The sequence below is a fragment of the Chroicocephalus ridibundus genome, chromosome 1 (genome assembly GCF_963924245.1).
Source record: "Chroicocephalus ridibundus chromosome 1, bChrRid1.1, whole genome shotgun sequence".
NCBI classification, from domain to species: domain Eukaryota; kingdom Metazoa; phylum Chordata; class Aves; order Charadriiformes; family Laridae; genus Chroicocephalus; species Chroicocephalus ridibundus.
This window is the reverse complement of record NC_086284.1, coordinates 118,975,695-118,997,674: the sequence shown is the minus strand read 5'-3', so window position 1 is coordinate 118,997,674 and position 21,980 is coordinate 118,975,695. Positions and strand designations below refer to the sequence as shown.

The 21,980-nt window shown below is 38.6% G+C and overlaps 1 protein-coding gene across 4 annotated transcripts in view; it reads left to right on the top strand.

The window, feature by feature from the left end:
• Window positions 1–21,980, top strand: part of EPHA6 (EPH receptor A6) — a 527,645-nt gene that overhangs the window by 425,912 nt on the left and 79,753 nt on the right. For 2 of the 4 annotated variants that reach the window (XM_063348777.1, XM_063348787.1), the window contains one exon: window positions 8,406–8,528. The exons of the other annotated variants lie outside the window; for them this stretch is intronic. In XM_063348777.1, the coding sequence (XP_063204847.1) occupies window positions 8,406–8,528 (123 nt within the window). The remainder of the gene's footprint in view (window positions 1–8,405; window positions 8,529–21,980) is intronic. 4 annotated transcript variants of the gene reach the window in all.

Genomic DNA, 21,980 nt, shown 5'->3' with positions numbered 1-21,980 from the left:
GGTAGATATATATCCAAATCTCTTCCAAAACTCTGTTAAGTTCTTTCATTATTCCTTCTGTCCTCCCTTTTGCTTGCCCTTTTTGTTTTCTACAAAGCATGCATATCTCCATAGATATTTTTCATTCTTCCAGATAAGTGTATTTCTAGTGTTCACCTCTCTTCTACTTTTTTCTGATAAGTATATCTGATACAAAGCTTTTAAAAAGAGCTCTTCAGGAATTTCTAGTAAATTTTGCCATTGTTCATCAACAAAGGTGCAATATCCCTGAATTTCTTGGATTTGTCCTCTACGTGTTATTTCCTGTTACTCTTAGGGCACATCTGCACCACAGCCATTTTGGTTACAGCATTTTGTGGTAAGAGGCTACCACGTCCTATTGTTTCCAGTGATCTAATGGCTCTCTTTAAGAGCCCTTTGTGAGTGTGGGCTCATTGAATACTTTGGAAGGCTGCTGCACTTCTCAGAATAATCAGCTGACTGTAGGCAAGATATAATCTCAGTCCCATTGAGAATAATGGCACCTGATTTTTGAGAAAGGGTAGTCCTGCTGGGGATGTTGTGCAGTAGGATGTTACTCTTCAGCCTTTTCTGAGAGAAAAAGTTTCTTATGCAGAATAACAGGGAAAAAAATGACTTTTTGTTCTAAAATAAAATTTTCAAGCGCACACAATCTCTCTTAAGATGTAGCAAAAAGAGAAAATTTAGGCACCTGTTATTCCATTTTTAAGGCTATTCAGGAGAAATATATGATGCAGTTTGGTCAATTTCTTAGAGAGCTTTTCCTAAAGTGTGTTTTGATTGAAAGTAACCAACTTGCTCACAAATATTCAGAAAATCCATTTAGATTTCATGTGTAATACTCATAATTTGGGACGAGCTGAATTCTTGTTTTAAATGCACAGCAGAGTTTATTCAGTGGCTATGTAACAGTGGTTTATTCAGTGACTATGTAACAGCACCCAAAAAAATGAAGTAACTGGTCACTCTTTGATGCATGGTGTTGCAGACAAGTTCCTGTGATCCTTCTCCTTTTTCAAGCCACTATCCTGACAGAACTAAGATTAAATCTGGGTCATCTTTTGAAGTGAGATGCTGAAACTCGGTGAAGTGAGATAGTTACTCAGAGGCAGACAAAAGGAGCTCTGGATTATTCCAGGTGTGTGGGCAGCTGCGTTGCAGACTGAGAATGTGGATGAAGGTCATTGCAGCTCCCTTCTGAACAGGACATACAATTTTCCTTTCCATGGGCACATGTCAGGGAGACAGTATATACCCATGCCACATCCTAGAACGAAAGCGATTCCTCACTATAGTCAATCTCTAATCTTAAGAACTAGCAAGAGCACCTACCCTTGCTTGGGTGACTATTCCCCAACACAGATTCCTCTCAACTTCAATGTTTAGACACTGCTTTGTATTAAAATTGTGAAAATTCATTATCTGAAGAGATTCTGCCAAATAATTCCCTATATTGCCTAATTCCAGACCTTAAGTGGAGCAGAGCAGGTGCAAAGGTCTTTTGCAGATTTATATGTTGACATGAGTTGCTTCAGAAGGAATTCCAGTCTCACCGGTTAAAAATACCACAGTCTTCAGCTGCATCCTTCCAACAGGAGTTTATATTTTGTTTTCTTGTTTCTTCTATTCATATACCTTGGCATCTTGCTAAATTTGCTAACGTAAATTATATCATTTCCATTGTAGTTTTTCCCTTGGAGATGCATCAGGTATTGACTATTTCTCACTTGATTACTTAGAGTCTACCTAGTAAATGAAGGAGATGTTCTAAGTTTTACATTGGCTACATATTTAGGATATTTAAGTACTAGTATTCTAATAGTACTTTCTACTTTGAGTTAAGATTCCAAGCTCTATATTTTACAACAGTGAGATTAAAAATTCAGGCTGCTTTAAAAGTTGCTCAAAGGCAGTTAAAGACCTACAAGTTCTTGAAAGTGCACTTGGGAATGACAGAATAATTTGTGAGTGCTCTGGGATGATGTCATTTACTCAAGCGGAATCTGGGGAAACAAAATTGGACCACCCTTTGAAAATTTGCTGCTGATCATTAGAGTGCAAATTTCCCTCTGGAAAGCAAAATGCATTTTAAACAGGTTTTAGTTTTACTAGCTTAGGTACCTGAGAGCAGAATTTAGCCTTGAAAAGATTTCACTGTGTTATTTGCAAGGTGATGGAAATCTTCTCATGATTTGGTTGGACTGGATGACCTCCAGAGATCCCTTCCAACTTCAATCATTCTGTGATTCTATGATTTCAATAGGGGTAAGCACACTCATTTTTGTTAATTGTTGTTGTGCTCTAATAGTTTATGATACGTATTTCAAAATATTGTTTAGTGATCTTAAAAATAGATTTTCCTAAGTCATATAAGTTATGTGGGTAAACATTTAGGCATACCACTCTATACTCTATCACCTTTGCTTGCATCTGTAATAAATTATTAAAAGCATATTCTAAATCTCCAGATTAGTGCATTCAAAACAGTTAAAATTAATTTTATTGATCCATGCTTTCCAAGTGTACTGAAAATATGATCCAACAAATGTGTCAAGGATAAATTTTAGCTCCGCTTCTGATCTTTTTTTTTTCCATTCCAAGTCAAGTCTTTTGAATGCTGTACAAGATCTGACATCATAATTTCAGAGTTTTATAAAGCTGTTCCTCCATACATTCCCCAATAAGAGATTATGAAGTAATGTGCAATTGCTGATGGTGTAGGAAGGATAAATCAATAAAATCATGTGAGAGAAAAGTCGACCAGTTTTCAGTACCTTCCATAATAGATATTTTACAAATAATTCTGGAAGAAATGCTGTAACCCTTCTTCTAGCTTCCCTGAGGAAACACTAGTAACAATAAAAAGCAGGTTTTATTTTAGAATGGAAGGTGCTCATAACAGAAGCCAGCCTTCTCCCAGACATTGAGTGGTAACATTGGATAATTCCCCTATTCAGAAGCAGGAAAACTCTTTCTACATTCTGTTCTCTAGTATTTCATTACTAAATATTACAGTGCCGCCTTCATGAGAGTGCAGTTATAAGTGAAAACGTCCTGAAGTCATTAAGTCGCTTCTGGCCAAACTGAACGCAAAAGCTCATTATAGCTCTTTGACTCACTTCTCCAAAACCTTCATCTGCAGAGGTCCTAAGAAATTTCTCTTAGCTGTATTTTACAATCCCTGTGTGAAAAGCATCAAGACTACTCACTATATAGAAATGAGTATCAGTGGTTTTTTACATTAATTACACTAACTGCATTTTTCCTATTTTTCAAATTCTGAACAAAATCTGTGGGAAAAGAATAACAAACTGAAGTCGTCCTTTGATGGTACTAAGAAAGGATGTTACTAGTAAGAAGAGATAACTGACAGTAATTGTGACCTCTAGAATATCTCATTCTGGTTTATTGAATTAAGCAGCAAAAGAGCTCCCTTTGAATTTCAAGCTGTTTGATGTCCAAAAATACACAGCACCTGGAATGGTCGATTCTACCTGCAAAAAGCATTGGATCAGTTCAAAGTGTAATAAATAAGAAATAACAACAGCAAATAACAGGGCTGAAGAGCAGTCTGCCTCTTCAGTAGGCTTTCTAACCTACTTCAGCTGGGTTGTTAGACACAATGCGGAGACTGTAGAAATGTTCTTCTTTTTAAAATCAAAAGTCCACAAGCTGCACTAAGGTTCCACACGTACAATCGCTAAAGTGAAAAAAAAAAGTGCTTAATTTGCTCCCCACGTGGCTCAGGACCCTGGCACAAACAGAACAAGCTGATGGCCCTGCCTGCCTCTACCTGCACAATTTAGCAGCTTCAGATCCCAATCCCCGCAAGTCTTGTGGGCCCCAGAGGGTGCCATGGCATCGGCTCAAGTGCTGCTGATGGTAGTAGGGCAAAGAAGCCAGCAGCTGGCGAAAAAGGAAAAGGTGGGATGCGGGTCCCTGAGGACAGCCAGCGCTGTGCTGGCACTGGACTGCTTGTGGGAGCAAAACTGGTGGGAATGTTTGCACTTAAGTCAGCAGATGTGAGTGGGTACCTGCCGTCACTAACCGAATAAAACCGTGTTCGGTTTCTGTGAAAAAGTCTGAGGGTCTTCTGCTGGAACTCTCTGTGAAGCGTCGGCAGCCAAAATAATGGTTCAGGTTAACATTTCTCAGCTTGCTCAATCCCTGAGAGTTTAAAGTACAGGTTAGTTAGTTCCTTTTAAATGCTTTTTACTGTAGGTTACAAGGGCCCCTGCACCCCCCCATGCAAACAGAAGTTACGTGTTTCATTCTAGTCCATTGACTTCCGCCGGTACCACACCGGGTGTGTTTGGTGCCATTCTCTTCATTCATCAGTCATTCATCTCTTCGTTCATGCCATGCATTCATTCATCAGTCTAGTATTTTTGTTCAGCCACATGGCAGAGCTTTCTCTCCTTTGTAGATGTGGGACTCTTCAGCACAGTTAGGTTGCTGGTAGCTCTAGGCCGTGGGATTTGTCTTTGCTGTGGGGAGAAATGGCTGTTGCTTCTGGCTGGGCATGCTGTCACGATGCAAGTGCTAATAAATGTGTGTGGATTAATGTACGTGCTCTGGAGCTGAACTAAGCACAAGTATTTCCTTTACCCAGCTATCTAATCTTGCCCTTCTGCTCTGTGTGATAATACACGGCTAAAACCATACCGGTTCACAATGCTATGCTATTTCCCTATCAAATTCCATCATTTGTGGGATGATATTCCCCCTGGAAGTGAAGATGAAGGAGGAAGGTAGGCTAATTGAGTCAGCACTCCCCCACTGCCTCTGAGCACAGACACCTACCTGTGATAATTGTGAAACAGAAGAATTTACACCGACTTATAAACTAGTATCACAGAACTCAGTAAGTGGTGGATACTTGGTGAACTATCAGCTATTCAGAGTATTGCCATATTGTTTTACAACTAATACCCGTAAATAATGTAGTTTCCCATGTTAAGGTGGCATGGTGTTCCACAGTGGATAACTATGGAAGGGAGAGAGGCTGGGTTTTTTTCTTAGTGAAACTATGCCTGTAAGCTGCTAAGTGACAGCTGTATTCCAGTACGTTCAGGAATCACGGCTTAATATTCATTTCTCCTTTTCCCAGTTTACAACCAGTAAGACCTTATACTAAAACTCTATCATTAGCATAACTCCACCCACTACTAAAATAACGCCCATTAATTTTTACACAAAACAGAATGGCTGTTAAAGCACTAGTGTCTGTGTAATGTGCACTGACAGAATGGCATTTCTCAAGAAAGCTGGTTAGCTAAAGAAATAATATCCTAGCATCTAGCAACCGTCTGGTGTGGTTGCTTTAAAGAGATGGTTTAAATTAAGCATTAAGATTTCTATTGCCACCGTACACCTCTAAAAAATTAATATTGCTTTTTGCAGTTTGGAGTGTAAAGCAGCAGGATATAAAGCAGCAGGCACATTTCTGGTGGACGTTTTCTTCAGCTAAGCATGATTCATTGTCCAACTAGAAAAAACCACCAAACATCATCAGATAGAAGGAAATGCTAGTCTTTTCAATGATTTCCACACAGAAGTTTATACTATTTCTGAGAAATATTTCTGAGCTGGTGTTTTCTCTTTAATAGCATGTTCCCACCTGCCTCCTTTGTGTGTGAGCAGAGAGCTTTCTCCATTTCTATCTTGAATGCATTTTTTTTTTGTTGCAGATTTTCTATCAAATATGTCATGAATGTTTTTCCAAACAAGCGAAAATTTGAGTAAAGCTGCTAAGTTAATGTAAATGCCTAAGGCTCTTATCAGACCTCTGTCCTGGTAGCAATTGATGGGACTTATGGGAATTAATTTTCTTTCCCAGCTACCTGCAATGACAGTCAATGTCCACATATATAGTCATGTAATGGAGTCTCAAACCCTATTCACGTTGTGCAAGTTATACTACCAAAAAGCACCCATTTGTTCATTCTGGGGCATATGCTATCTTTTAATTTAGGACCATGAACGTTTTAACAGGAATGAACTTTCAGCCTGTCTTTTGTCTGTATTTTTACGTTGCTGGATACTGATCAGGGCTGAATGTTATCAACCTGCCGTTGATTTTCAACCTGATGTTATCAACCTGCCGTCATTTTCAGAAGCTGTTTGCAGACTTCTAGAAGAGACTAAAGGAGGTCTTGTTCTTTTAACTCTGTATTCTACTTAAGGAGAGACATTTTTAAGGTGACAGTGGACTGTTTGGATAGGATTCAGTTGCCTAAAATGGTACTAAATGCCTACTCTTAGATACCCAACTACTGCTTCGCCTCCTGTTGTCACTTTCAAAGAGTGCAAATCTCCTGCCGATCTTGTCATGTTTCCAGTCAAATGTGAACGTCTCAGATTTTCTACAGTGTCTCAAATGACACAAAGCAGTTATGCTTAAGCAACTGAATCCTACCTTTTTCAGTGAGAGAAAAACATTATTTATATGTATTCCATTAGTTATTTGCTGCTTATAAAGCCTCAATAATTTTAGCACCCGAGCTCTCTTCTTAGTATTCATCGACTGTATTGCTCCAAAATTTGCTGGTCCTTGTTTTTATTTTTGCATATGTACAACAAGTGAAATAAATTTGGGTTTGTCTCCATTACTTCCCATAACAAAATAACTTAATGTAACACTGCTAGGAAGCTTGAGTTGCTTGTCATTTAACACCGTTTAAATGTAGGAAAATGTCAATGGTGAAGCTCAAGCTGTTTGGCTTTTCTGAAGGTCTGTACATACGGCATGTGACTCACAGTGGGTGTTCTTTATGGTTGGTATAATTCATATTTTGAAACAGACAAGCAAAGTTTTATTTGGAAGGTCATCATATGTTCATTATTTAGCCTTCATGTTTTAAGATGCTGTTTAGTACCGAACATCTTGGAGTTTATGGAACAATTTTCCATTTTAAAATTGAATTTCTGTGTATTGCATTCTCAACTTTCTATCCATGATCACTTCTGAAAACATTTTAAAATGAAAGCCATGAAGTTTGGAAACACTTTGACTGCCAAAGTTAGCTTTTCTGAAGTGGCCAGAGGGAAAACTTCTATGCCTTATCTTTAACCATTAGATATAAAAATACTGCATCCAGAACACTAATTAAATTAATACAAGAGAAAAATTCAAAGCTCTCTTAGGCTGCTTTAAGTTCAACGAATACATATGTGTGTTTTGAGGCTAAATTTTCCTCACTACATTTTTATTTGTTTAAAAAAAAACCACACAACAGTTTGTTTTATTTTTCTCATTGTTTTTTCTCATTTATTTTTTTCACTCTATATAAATATTAAGATGTTTTCTATCTTTTAATAGAACAACTGTAAAATACCTGCAAGATGACGAAAACAAACTTGCCATTGCCTAAATTTTTGGATGGATGCTTGCTTGATGTACTTGCAAAAATATACAAATTATTCTGATTGTCAATTTAAATTTATTGCAAGATGGGAGAACCTTGATTGTGCTTTTAAGCAAGATGTGTAGAGCTCTCATTTCAGATCCATCTTTGGTGCCGGCATTCACTAAGCACTAACGTGAGCTGGCTGAAATGATGCCTCTAGGTCTCTGTACATACGCAGAAAGCTGAAATAGTGGATTAAATGATAAAAAGTCCTTATTTATCATCACTATAATAGATGTGTCACAAGTACTTGTTTTAAAAGTGGTGGATGAGATAATCTCTGTTTCCAGAAATAGAACCGTACATTTAGGCAACAAGAACATATAGTTTCTTCTGTTGAAAGCATAAAATCTGTAAAGCTTCTGGTGAGAGCAAAGCGGAAAGGGGCCGTGTCTGTACTCATGGCTTTTGCCTGCATCAATATATTGACAGGTGTTGGGAGATGCGATAGAAGCTCTGACTGATGTAGCTGCCCTGACACAGAAGACAGTAATGAAGCTGCAAATTCTGGTTCCCCTTCTCCCCTTGCCTGACATGACTTTTGTCAGGTGGCTTTAAGCTACTAGTATAAAACACAGCTTTGCTGGTATAGCTTCATCTCTACCAGTGGCTATTTGATTTGTGTACAAAATGTAAAATGTCTCTATAGTAGAGTCATCTGAAATACATTATGATTATCCAATAGGTGTATTTTGCCTTTTAAAAATCTCAAATTTTTCGATTCCTCCTAGAAGTGCTGGAATTCTCCACTTGCAAAGTCTGCGGAAAACAAGCTCTTTCTGGTTAAAGCTGTGTATTGTATGACTTGGTTAAAAAAACAAAGAAAAACTTTTAACTGCTTTTCATAAGATCTGTTCCAGTGAAACCACTGTTAACTTTTTGGAGGTTTGGGTATTCTTTCTTTAAACAGTCAACTTCTTTTATCAGCCAAAGAACAAGTCATTTGATTAATGATAATTTTTATCTCTTTGAAAGGATCCTTTCCGACCATTGGGGTGAAGTCTCTTTCGAGATTCCTGAGGGCGGGATTTTTAAATAGCATCCTGGCCTCACATCCAGTGTCAGGGGGTGGATCTTTACCCCCCAGCATTTCCTCTGGTAGGTATTCCAGCCTATTCCCCCACATCAATTTTTCCCTTCACCCTTTGCCCCATCTCTCCACACATCTTAGGGAAACAAAATTTGGTATTGGTCAGACAGGGAGATTAGAGGTTTCTTCCAATAAAAAAAGCCAAACTGAAAGGAAATGGAAAAGATAAATAACTTTTCAGGGACTGGGCATTTTCCTGAATCAATGTATAGGAGAAATTGTGAGGGAAACTGATCTGTAGTTAAGTGCTCAACCTAAATATAGAAAGAGAAGGCTTGGTATCCTCTAATCATGCACTTCATGAAGCATGCCTATGTGCACCAGGAGGCATAACTTTAAAAATGCCTCTATAAAATCACAGATTTTATGTGACTGTGTGACTCTTCCCTAAAAATTTACATTCCCCTGCTAAAACGTGGAAGCAAAACAAATTTGGAAACACAAAATTTAATTATGTACTGATACAGTATTTAAATCCTTTGTATGCTTCCATAGCTGCAACTTGTCTCTTGTGAAAACTGTCTTGACTTTTTTCAATAACTTTTATCACAATTTGAACTACTGTAATTCTCATTAAATGAGTGAGAAAACCCCACTGCTTGTATTGCCAGCATGATATTCTGCATTGCCTCTAGTGAGGTCCCCAGCTGTATGATGGCACGAGAAACCCTGGAGGGTTGGCGTAAGGTTGAGTGTAGGCTAAGAATGAGAACACCATGCCAGGTGAACGGGCTGCTATCAGATACTGGGCTAAAACAGGAAAGAAGGACAGGTTTAGAGGCATTCTTTCCCAGAAAGGCTATATGTGTTATCCATTCTCTTCTGGAGCTGAGCCATTAAACACCATCTTCCACCAAAGCTAATAGATTAAGTATATATGTATTTTACTTATACTTAAAACTGAATCAAAGTTCAATTCTGTTCCTTTCCAAACTATGTATTGATATGTAAAATTAATCTGTACATGTGCTAATGTCACACTGTTCTACTTCTCTATGCCCCATTTTATCTATTGCAATAATTGTAGGCCTCATTAATAGAAGATGATTCTTACTTTTTTAAGTGCTGTTATCTTTAAGCACTTTTTAAGTGCTGTTATTTCTTTGTTTACTTTCTTTCTTTGAATAGAAGCTTCTCAGCAACTTTGATGTTTTTTGTTATGACTGTGGGTGTCAACAGTTTGTAAAATATTTTCCATTTTTTTTTCTCCTTGGGATATCTCAGAGTGTTTAATACCCTTAGGCTATTTTGATTGTTAGCATCAAAATGAGATTGGTATCTGTAACCAAACAACTGTGGAAGAGGAAATACTCCAGGACCCACAAAATACTCTGTTTTGAACATAGTGTTACGTATAGCATATCACTGATTCTATTAGTTCACATATGGCTTAACTGCACTTGTGAACTGGCTTCTCACCTACATACCTACCTACAAGTTTATTTTAGAAGTCATCAGGACTGTTGTTTTCTGAGTGCTTGTAAAGCTTTTCATCACATTTTTTAGACTTAAATCATAACTCTTAAATGTGGTTTGTTTAATAAAACTGGTTCATACTTTCTTGCTATTAAATGTCTTTTACTAAGAATTCTGATTCAATCTGATGCAATATTCAAAACAGGGAAAAAACGGAAATGCAGCTACATGATGTGCAACATATATCCTAGCAAGGTAACAGAAATAAATGTTATTGTTTGATCCTGTCAACAACAACAAAAAAATGAGCCAAGCAGCAACCCCACAGAAAGGGAGAGACTGCTCACCTTCTGGAAAGCGAGAACTGTCAGGTAGTTGAAAGCCAGTGAAGAACTGTGATAAATCCAATGGACAAGATGTGTTCCTTTGAGAAAGAGAACATGAGGGGCCCAGGTGGCATGAAATGCTGCAGTGTAAGTCAGAAATTGCTGTTAACAAATATGCCCTATCAGTCTTATCTGTAGTGCTGCTATTTACCTCTTCCTTTTTTACTTTATCATATTTGTATTTACATTAAGCACAGTCTTAATTCTGAATTGCCGCTCTCTGTTAGAGAGATGACTAGAGTATGCCATTTCCATTTCGTGATAGCTTTCCAAACTGCTAAAACCAGCTTTGCTGTACACGTGAGCAGAAGCCCCACGTTTACTGCACTTTTTGCCCTCCCCCCCCCCCAAAAAAAAAGTGTTGAAGGGAGTACTGATCTGGGATGTGAGGGACTCAGAACTGATTCTCTTACTGTGCATGATTCAGAGGAAAATATAAGTTTACCCTTGAATCCTTAATCACTTCAGTACAGAGAAGGGACATACCTTTTGCTCCTTTGTAACGAAAAACACTGCACTAAACACCTGCCCTTTTTTCTGAGTATTACTTTACCAGGGAACAAAGACACCCAAAGCAACAGTGCTCCAAGAAGGTGTTTAAGCAGTGGTATCATAGAATCATCTAGGTTGGAAGGGACCTTTCAGATCATTGAGTCCAACCATCAAGCTAGCACTGGCAAAACCACCACTAAATCATGTCCCTCAGCACCACGTCTACCCATCTTTTAAATACCTCCAGGGATGGTGATTCAACCACTTCCCTGAGCAGCCTGTTCCAATTTTGATAACCTTTTTGGTGAAGAAATTTTTCTTATTATCCATCCTAAACCTCCCCTGGCACAACTTGAGGCCATTTCCTCTTGTCCTATCACCTGTTACGTGGGAGAAGAGACCGACCCCCACCTCGCTACAACCTCCTTTCAGGCAGTTGCAGAGAGAGATAAGGTCTCCCCTCAGCCTCCTTTTCTCCAGCCTAAACAATCTCAGCTCTCTCAGTTGCTCATCATAAGGTTTGTCCTCCAGACCCCTCACCAGCTTCATTGCCCTTCCCTGGACCCGCTCCAGCACCTCAATGTCTTCCTTGTACTGAGGGGCCCAAAACTGGACACAGTATTTGAGATGGGGTCTCACCAGTGCCGAGTACAGGGGGACGATCACTTCCCTATTCTTGCTGGCCACAGGATATCTGTGTTATTGTGGCAGCCCCTGGCTTTTAGAACAGCGATAGGCAGGCAAAATGGGCCCATTGCAGTCTTGATGCTTACCCTCCGAGGCTTACCCTCTCTCATTAAAAGTGAGAGCGTTGCTGTTTGTGTACTGGTACTGGAGGTAAGCATGCTCGATTCCTGCCTTTGATAGCACAGTGACCCCACCCCCTTTATCTGAGATGTTGGGCTCATATTGGACAGTAGCTTTCATAAGCCTAACAGAAGTACTTAATGTTCAATAACTTTGCAGAGTTCTAACCTAATTGCTTCCCATATAGCTTATGTGTAAGATTTCAGTGAATTTAACTACATGGAAGGCTTAAAATGACTGTATTATTCTGCTATTAGGGTCATTGGGAACAAAGATAATGAGATGGTTTTTATTTACCAAAACCTTTAACTCAAGCTAAGTGGCAGGTTTACTTCAAGATAGTCAGAGAATTTATTCCTTACTAAAGACAAAATGTTTTTACGTCTTTTTTCTACAAAATTCCCCACAGATATTTTAAGCGAAACACAGAACTATGCTGAAAAGCCTGCTATAAATAAGTATCTGGAAAATAGCTTGGCAGGGCAATGTAGCTGTTGGTTTCCTTTTTTCCCTTTCTGCTTTTCACTCAATAGTTGGGGGGAGTGTATTTCTTCTACCATTGCTCTGACAGCTGATGTTCACTTTTGTGTAATTTGGTGTCTGCTTTTGCACTGTGTAGAGTTTCACTTATGTAAAAGGTATCCTCCTTTAGCCAACTTAAAGATTAATTTATGCTGCTGGCATGGGGCATTACATCTTTCTGCATAAATGGATTGCCTCAAATGTAGGTGTTTTTTAAGCTTAGACATAACTATGCTAATGCAATAGTGCTTATATTTGATAGTTGCATCAAAAGTCTGTCACTGCTATACAGCATTTCACTAGAAGCAAAGCTTTTAGCAGGCCTCCAAATGTCTATCCTAGATTTTTGCAAAAACAAGCCCATTTTTAGACAATAGCTTCCTTTTGATTTAACTATCATTTATGTCACAAATTACTTAGTGTCTTGTTATCCCACCTATTAGCAGTACAAATTCACATGACTTAGTTGACGTAGGTCTATAATGACAGATGGATTCACATAAGCAATAAGTACTTTTTCATAAGAGATATCCCTGCATATATTAAATAGAATTCATAGAATCATAGAATGGTTTGGGTTGGAAGGGACCTTAAAGACCACCTAGTCCCACCCCCCTGCCATGGGCAGGGACACCTCCCACTAGACCAGGCTGCTCAAAGCCCCATCCAGCCTGGCCTTGAACACTCCCAGGGATGGGGCATCCACAGCTTCTCTGGGCAACTTGTTCCAGTGTCTCACCGTGCTCAAAGAATTTCCTCCTAATATATAATCTAAATCTCCCCTCTTTCACTTTAAAACCATTACCCCTCACCCTATCACTACATTCCCAGATCAAGAGTCCCTCTCCACCTTTTCTGCAGCCCTCTTTAAGTACTGGAAGGCTGCTATAAGGTCACACTCCTCATCATGCTTACACTGGCACAAGCTGTGGAAGCTTACCCCTTCCTTCATAATTACACATACACACACACAAACATACACATATATACGCATGTTGTGAAAACCCAAATAACTAAATTGCAAGTGCTGCATCTATTTCTTCAAATTCCAGCTCTTCCAAACTAAGTACAGTGTTGTTTGCTCCATTTGGGGAAAATTCTTAGCTTACTGCTCTTGCTGTGTATTGGCAGCTCTTGATTTCAGTCACCTGTAAAGGGTTTGTTATGTAAATGCATACCCATATTGCCTGTCAGAAGTCAGAATAGAAAAATTTATGTTATGCTGCTGTCTTTGAAGAGTGTCAGACAGATTGTTAAATTTGCTGAGTTGGAAAGGAAGGGAGAGAAAGCAAATGTCTTTCCTACTGTTTCTTTCAAGATAAACTCCTTTCCTGAGTTTTTCTGTTGACAAGAACAACTAGGGATGGGTGTCAGGCTATGAGAAACTATGGAAAAGTTCCCGTAAGCGATCCTCCCGAGCACCCTTCATACTGTTCAGCATTCAAACTACATTACAGGAGATGGGGAAAAAACATCCAGATTATTCCTTCCATACACACCTTTCTATGAATGTCAGTGCTGTGATTTGCTTGTGAATCCTCTGATCTCCCCATGTAGTCAGCAGCTGGATCATTGTCCCCTATTTCATGCACAGACTACCTCACTTGTCTTGGACTAGGTCATGACAAGACTCCTTCTCCACATAAAGTACATTATACAGAGGATATCCCCAGAGGATATCCCCAGTAAAACCAGGTTTTACTGCCTGGTTGTCTGTGGCTGTCTAACATACATGGTAATGTTCATGTTTATTACAGAGATCTTCTCAAAAAACTCAGACATAACTGTAGAATACTAAACCAGCTGATTATCAGTTTTCTTTTTCCCAAAATTAATATTTTATTACAACTTCCAAGTGGATCTGAGTGAGCCCGTTATTCTTGATACTGTATAAACTGACAATTGAAAGCAAATTGTATTGACAGACCCTTATTGAACAAAATTACTCAACAAGAACCATCAAGGAGCAATTGTTCATAGTGAAACTCAACTATAATTATGCTACTCCAATAATGAGAAAAGTAACTTCTGTTTTTTTTCAGTTAATGCATTTTTCCCTATTCTGGATTCCAGCACCTAAACTGCTGTTTTTTCTTTTTAAATGAAAATTGCTAATTCTTGCTCAGTGACTAACAAATTGATTCTTCTATCGCATATGCATTTTCTAGGATATCTGAGCCAAATGGCTCTTCCAGTTTATTCTTTCCAGCCTCAGTGCTATTTCACTGGCACGTCTATCCCATAAACCCTACAACTAATACATAATGGTATCTATTTTCTGAGGATGGAAGTTCAAATGTATATGGACTTTTCCATTAGGCAGGCAGGAAGTACTTCAGAACCAAATATGGATGAACAGTAGGTAGCATGAATAGTGAGAGAAACTTCTTTTTGTGCTGGTCCATTAGGGTCTAGCTTGAACTGTAGAACTGGGATTAAGCTTTGAGCGTAGGATATTTGAAATGTATTTGTACACACGGTTATTCTTTGTTTCAAGATGAAAGGAAAAAAAAATCTAAACTCCCCGCTTAGCCTAGCAGTAAATCATTGGATGTGAAAGCAGATTCAGAATTGACTTTTTGTGAGGTGGGAGACGGGGGGAATAGTTAACTTGAAAAATGTTTAGGGTTTATTGGTCTGTTTTAGGTAGGAAGCCAGTGTACCTTTATCAAATTCAACTTGCTGAAGTACCACTCCCAGGTCCAAATGCTGTGTATGTAATCTGCCTAACTCTGGGTTTTACACACTGGAATTTAACAACTCTGTTTAGGTGCCTTATGTAGTTGTTGAAGACTAGACAGTTCTGGACCAACTCACATGACCTGTTTGTGATGCATAGTAATGAAAATTTTACTCCTTCCCTTGGAATGACTTTTTCTTTCTCAGAAAAAAATCTAGATATTGCTAGCTATGGAGAGGTCTCCACAGTTATGGGAGTTAAGTTATGAGAGATGAGTGCTTTTAGCTTTCTTCTTCATGTGTCAATAAGTTTCCATATTTTTCTTATTTCTTCAAGATGTATATGCTTGTCTAAAAACCTCTGCATCTGAAATTTGCTGCTTGACACATCTTTGTTATAACTCTTGGCTTTTGTTCATGATCAAAATCAGAGTTGAAGGGAGAAGCTTGAAAATGTGTGCATTCATGTGCTGAAGGTACAAAACCCCAAAGAAAAGACAAAAACCCATAAGATTGCAAAAATGTCATCATACTAGATCCAGTGCATCATTTATTTGTTGGAGCCCTCACTCATGATGTTTTGTTTTCTTAATTTTGGATTTAGCAACTCACACATGTTACAACCGAAGCTTTCTTTGTGGATTTCAGAAACTTCAGGGGTATTGCTATGTGGCCTCCACTGCTTCTGTAAAGGAGAAATGGTGCCTTTCTGATGTGTAGAAAGCAGCAAGATACTCATAAACAATGAAGGAGGAGGTGGCGGCTCATCAGTTTTGTATAGCTTAGAAGTTTAAAGTATAGGTAGACCAAAGGCAAATAGAAGCAAAACATGTTTGCTCAAATAGTAAATGGAAAAAATACATGAAGGATATTCTGAAGTGCAAGACATGTCAGAATCTTATCAAGATCACAGTCAGGCATAGTAATGAATAATCAAAAAATGCTCTGACATTTCAGAATAGGATTAAAATAATACTTTAACCATGTCATTATACTTGTGAAAGCACAAAGCCACGTTTTACTGTAATCTTATGTATGCAATTTTTTTTTTATTTTGCTCATTTTCAAATTTCTTTGGTAGCTTACAGCTTCTAAATATAACACATGTATGATAACGGGTAAATTCACAACAGAGATTAAATAAGCTTTGTTTCTTATGTTCCATAAGTACCTGTTATGTATCATGGCATACTGAATATTGATGAAGTGCAGAAGCCCCTGATACACAGACTCAGTTATGTTTAAATTCCTTTACATGCTCTGTGGTCAAGACAGCAAGTGATCCTTAATGCAGTCAGACTCTGTGGACTAATTTTGAACCAAAGAACCTCCCTTGCTCTTTCCACAAGAGGATGTAGAGTGGAATGAACATTGAAAATGTTAAGAGTAACTTAAGGGTGAAACGGCATTAGTGAATATGTGAATTAGTGAAATAATGTGAATTAGTGAAATATGCCAAAATTCAGTTATTAAAAAGTGAGATTAATTGTTTTGGTTAATCTACGTGGGCAAAAGTATCTCTTTCAAACTGAATCCAACCACAATCTGTTATTTATTACAGATACTTTTTTAAACTGTTCTTTACTTCAGTGCTAAAGCGAAAGTGCTGGAATGCAATGCAATGCAAAATTTCAAGCAATATAAATCTTATTCCAGAACCAGTTCTATTAAAAACTTACTCCCCTTCTGGCCCTCCCTGAACGTAATTAAATTAAAACTGAGTGGCCACATTTTTTGTGTTTGTTCAGTAACAAAGTACCTATTCTTACAAAGAAACGTGTCTACATTCTCCCTCCTACTTATACACTGATAAAGACTGCCTTTATTGCTAGGATTTTTTGGTTTAAAATGGGATGGTATCACCTAGTATTTGAGACAGTATGGTCAAAAATGCAATCCTTGAGCTCTCTTCATTGATCTGACTTGTGATTTTGTCATCTCTCAAGACCTTTTTCGAGTCAGTGTAAGATGGTGTCGTTATGAGGCATGGAGATAACAGAATGGTTCCAGAGTACATGACCAAGATTTTGATGCAAACATCAGCTATTTTAATGACCTGTGGTAGTTCTTGGGCAACTGCCATAATTCAGATTATGTTTTAAGGTACATCACTTTATCCCAAGGGCTGGCACACTGCCCTCTCGGTATCAGGGGAACATGAAGACAAAGCAAAGCATCTTTGTGCACAGTTTCTGCAGATCTAGTGGTTCCACAGCTTTTTCTTGCAGGCTGAGGACTTGATTTTGGTGATACCTTGGCAAAGTAACTTTGCATCATCTTCTCTTTTCATCATACATAGCAAGGATTTCTCTGTTTATGGATGAGTATTCGAAAAATAGCGTAAGACTCTCAAATGAGATGCATTAGAGGTACTTAGAATAGTTCATGCAGCAGCTTTCAGAGCTGGTCTACAAACGCACCAGCTCTTGCTCCCCTCCATGTGTACATCTGAATTCTAATAAGCCATCTCACCCTAATGATGAAAGTGTGTCTTTTTTATTTCTGCTTATAATATTCATGTAAACGTAAGCAGCAGGAATAAAACAGAACTTTTTTCATCCATATTGTATTTGTAATGCTAGTAAATATGTAGAAAGAGATAATACAGATAACCAACCCAACACATAGAAACTTGAAGAAATGCAATATTTTTTTGAAGATATATGGCTGGAGAGTATAAGTGCAGAAAGTGTCAAAATTTGGGCCAGTTATTGCATTTCTACAGTGTAATTTTAGCCACTACTCCTCCCTCACCTACCCAACCTCCAACTAGTGACAAACAACTACTTGTCTGCTTTTACTCTCTGCTAGGCTCCATTTGTTTCTCTTATGGAAAGATAAGAATAAGAAAACAAATATTGGAAAAGGTGTAACTGCTTTCTCATTACAGTTCCACTTTTCTTTTCACAAAACCTTCCAGACTATCTTGTGTAGGCACACTGAAGGATTGATGTGGATTAGGGGTTGCAGAAGCAGCATGCCGGCGACTGTTAAAGCTTCTGTTGTCCAAAGCACGTTCTCCCTTTGTTGTATGAAAAACAGGAGAACCATTCACAGTGCTTGTTGTTGCAGGAGCAGTAGGCCAGAGGATTTGAGAAGGTATTTTAGAAGCAGACATACAGACTTTTCTGGCTTCCAAATTGTACCAACAGGCATAAATTCCTGCCAGTGGGTTACCAGGTAGTGAGTGTAAAATTATTCAGTATAAAATTACAGATAAACAGATCAGAGAATAATATTTTCAGATTGTGTTGATGCAGTGTATCTTCTTTAGCTAGTAGTGACAGCTATATGGCCCTAGTTTGCTAAATAATGGGCTCTTATGCTCATTTGTGTATTTTGTATTTTTATCAATTGATTTTGCAAAGGTGTCCTCCCTTGACTAGGCTAACTTAACTAATGAAAAGTATTATATAGATACAGGAAAACAGAGCACTAACAGCAAGATAAGTAGGCTATGTTATGTGATTTCCTGTAAGAGCAGGATGTACATATGTCAACGCTATCCTGTTGCAAATTCTGCAGTCTCAAGAAGGGCGTTGGAAGTGCAACTTCTATTTTTTGAGGCTTCTTGGAACACAAGCACAACCAAATAACTCTTGAAATAACTAACATCTGCAAGAGTTAAAATCAGTAGGAAAGTTTCTTGGCAGCTTAGAACTTCAGGCCAATAAACCCAGTTGTTTGGATATATACTTTACCTTTAAAATTGATGAAAAAATAGACGCATAATGGACACAACTTGTTTAATCTAATGGTCAGTAATGCAAGTGGGATGGCTTGCAGCAAAATTCCCCTTGGCTTCATATATATTGATTTGGGTTAACCTGTCAGAACTTTTTTGCGTATTTCTTTTTTTTGCATAATCATTAGTTTTCTTTCTTTCTTTTTTCCACCATTGGTTTTGTGTTATGGAGAAAAAAAATTTTTTTTTTTTTCATTATTTGCTGAAATTACCTCTGATGAGTACAACTGCATCAATTATTAGTAGCAGGAGTGAGGAAGCTGCAGTGCCACAGCAAGTGGTTCTCCTATCTGAAGCAATATGTAAGGAACAGAGCTAGTGTGAGATCTAGGAATGCCCTCCCAGCCCTGGGCATTTCAGTGAGGGACACAGAGTTTACTGTGGGTGCTTCGCACACCATGGGAGCACTGAGAGGTCCAGCGCTGCCTAAGGGAGCACCTGTACATTTTACTCTGTTGGTCTTATCTCTTTAGCTTTGAGCAGGTGAGTTAGTTGAGAACCAAAAGGCTTTGGAGTGAAAAAATGCCTGATAAGGAGGTGATTTTCTGAGAAACATGAATTCTGACCTGTAGAAGTGATGGAGCAATATTTTCGTGTATGAACTAGAGACCAGATTCAAACCTTTGCTGTTTGAAGTGGAAGAATAAGTGTCCTGTGTTTATGTTAACAGATCTATTCCCACAATAGGTATTAAAGATTTCATTATAAGACTCTAGAAATGAGCATGTACTAACTGTATTCTTTCTGGAGGATTAATCTTACATAAAAAAATTCATTAAAGTGGGCTTTGCTGCATTATTTAAAATGACAACAGGAGACAACAAGCTGAATATTTTGTCATTGATATGACACTTCAAATTCTCCTCTTTATTCATCACTCTGCCACTCAATTAAATTACACACTATCAAAATCTTGCATTGTGGAGAAAAAATTAGAAGGAAAACTAAAAATATATGCAATGTAATTTTTATGTATAATTGGCGTTTTACATTATTCTGCAATGTACAGCTTCTTTTTTGCATTTCTGCTTATTGAAGAAAATTTCAAGCAGATTGATCAATAGAAAATACAAAATCGTAACATATTCTGAGGTGGCATTACCTCAGTACAGAATGTTTGTCATTTATGCTGGTTTTATTTGAATGGCACTACAATACAGCTGGGTGGGAAAAAACTTTCTCAGGGAAATAAAAACACCTTGTCAAAACCAGTCGGGCACTCGTCACAAGGCAGTATTTGCATCAAAACAATGAATAATCCCCCCACCTTCTACTGGTTCATCTAGGTTCTGAGTAATGAAATTCCTGTCCTTTTCCTGGGTCATGCAAAGCACTGATGCATGTTTCATCTGGCTTTCTGGGATGCCGGGGGTCTGACATGGATCTGCCAGAGCCAGAGTTAGTCCATGTGCATTGCGCAAGGAGGGGAAGCTGCTTTAGCCAATATCCCAGACAGGTATCTAGTGTTGGGGAAGAGTAGGGTCAGAATATTTATAGTTTCACAGAAATTATAAAAGCAGTGAATGTGGCTATGGTATCAATATATGTCATGTAGAAATACAATTTTGTGTTGTTATCTTAAGTATGTAGTGAAATGATACATTTGTTACACATTTGCAAATGCTAAATGTGATATACATAGTGTGTAAAATTCTGTTTTACCTCAAACCAGGACAGGTTTAAAACCTGCTGCCTCAGAACACTATTTATATAATTCTTCTCCTTTGAAAGTCAATTTTCTTGTCATACTCCCTACTCCAGCACTGCTGGGTATCTAAAGCTGCTGCAAGAATTATCTGTTTGGCTGATTTGGTCATTGAATCCATCTTCAAACCTTTTTATATTTTGTCCGCCCCCAATTCACACACGAAGTTGTGTGCTCTCCTCCAGCAGCATCTGCAGTTTTTAGCTCCTAGATGCTCTTGACCTTTGTCTTTTATTCCAAGTCCTCAGCTGAAGCCGACACCTTTTCCGGTGTCCTTTTTCCATGCCATCTCTTATGTGGATCTTGACTGTAAAATTAACCCAGTTCTTCTTCAGATACTTGTCTAGTGCCTATGCCTGTATCCATGTTAAAAAAACTCACCTGAACTTGTGAAGTCTTTTAACTAGAGTTTGGGTGTCCAGCTATCAGGTGAGGTGCACCCATGCCGCAGAGGGGACTCAGCATCGATCACAGGAGTGCCTTTTGGTGCATGCTCTTTTGGAGGTACGGATTTCCCTGCGGCTACGTGTGAGCTTCCACAGGTGCTGATGTCGCAGGCTCACGCAGCGCTGGCACGGCGCTCTCTGTGCGGCAGCCTCTGCCCTCCTTCTGAGCCCTGAGTGCTTTCCCCACTCCCATCTGTATCTCCTCCCACTGCTCTTTATCCTTAAACTTGTCTCTTCAAGTAAAGATGTCCATGCTTCATATGTGTAAGCAATCATAAATATAGGAAAATAATTCAATGCCTTCCAGAATTGCGTTAGCCTATGCCATGATAAAATAATCAAAGATTGCTTTTCTCTCTCAGAGACTTCTCTGCCCTCCCTCCTTTTTTCATTCCTATCCTTGTTTTGAGGATGAAGAATTCATCTTTCTTAGTACCATGAGAGCAACATGGATTTTCATAATCTAAGTAATAGTCTTTTTTCTTTTTCTTTTTTTGTCTAGAGGCAAACATTACACTAGTTTAAAAATCTCACGGTATTATTTTTCAAAGTCAATTTCGTAGTTGTCTTTAAAGCAAAAGCAGTATTCTGTGTTTGTACGGGGTTCAGCACAGACCTTAATCTTTTCTGGACTCAAATTGTACCACAGTATAGAGGATAACATCTGCTTTTTGCAGCTAAAAAGGAAACTAACATCAACTAACATGATCCACGGCCTTTTGTCTTACCAAGAACTTTGTTCTACACAAGCCCTGGGTCAGTTGCCCCCCTCTGACTCTTTGGAGGTTAGATATCCCAGATTGCCCTCTGTTACATGTAGGGTATCAGAAGTAGAGCTGTGCTTTCAGAGTTCGCTTCCCAGATCCGGAACTGATGGGGTGACACAGCTATACACATCAGGATCTGTGTTTTTCACAGTCTCTCCCACTGCCTGCCCTGGGGACTGGTGACTCGGTCTGGGGACTGAGATGCCCAATGTTGTATTCTCCCGTGGATGTGCCAGCGTCAGATGCTTATCCTCATGTCTCAGGCAGCTTCTCCGGAGCCGACTGCTAGTCCTGTTCCTTCAAGTGTTTCTGAACTGGAGAGTGTTCATGCAACGCAAATATATGGTGGAATCCCTTAAACGCCTCTACAGGGTACTGAGTTAAGGAAAAAAGTACAACATTGTGTTCGGTAATGACACACAGCCTGGTTGAGTGTACCATACTAACTAGATGGAGAGAGCCACTTGATTTTCTGAACTTGTTTTTCCTACCACA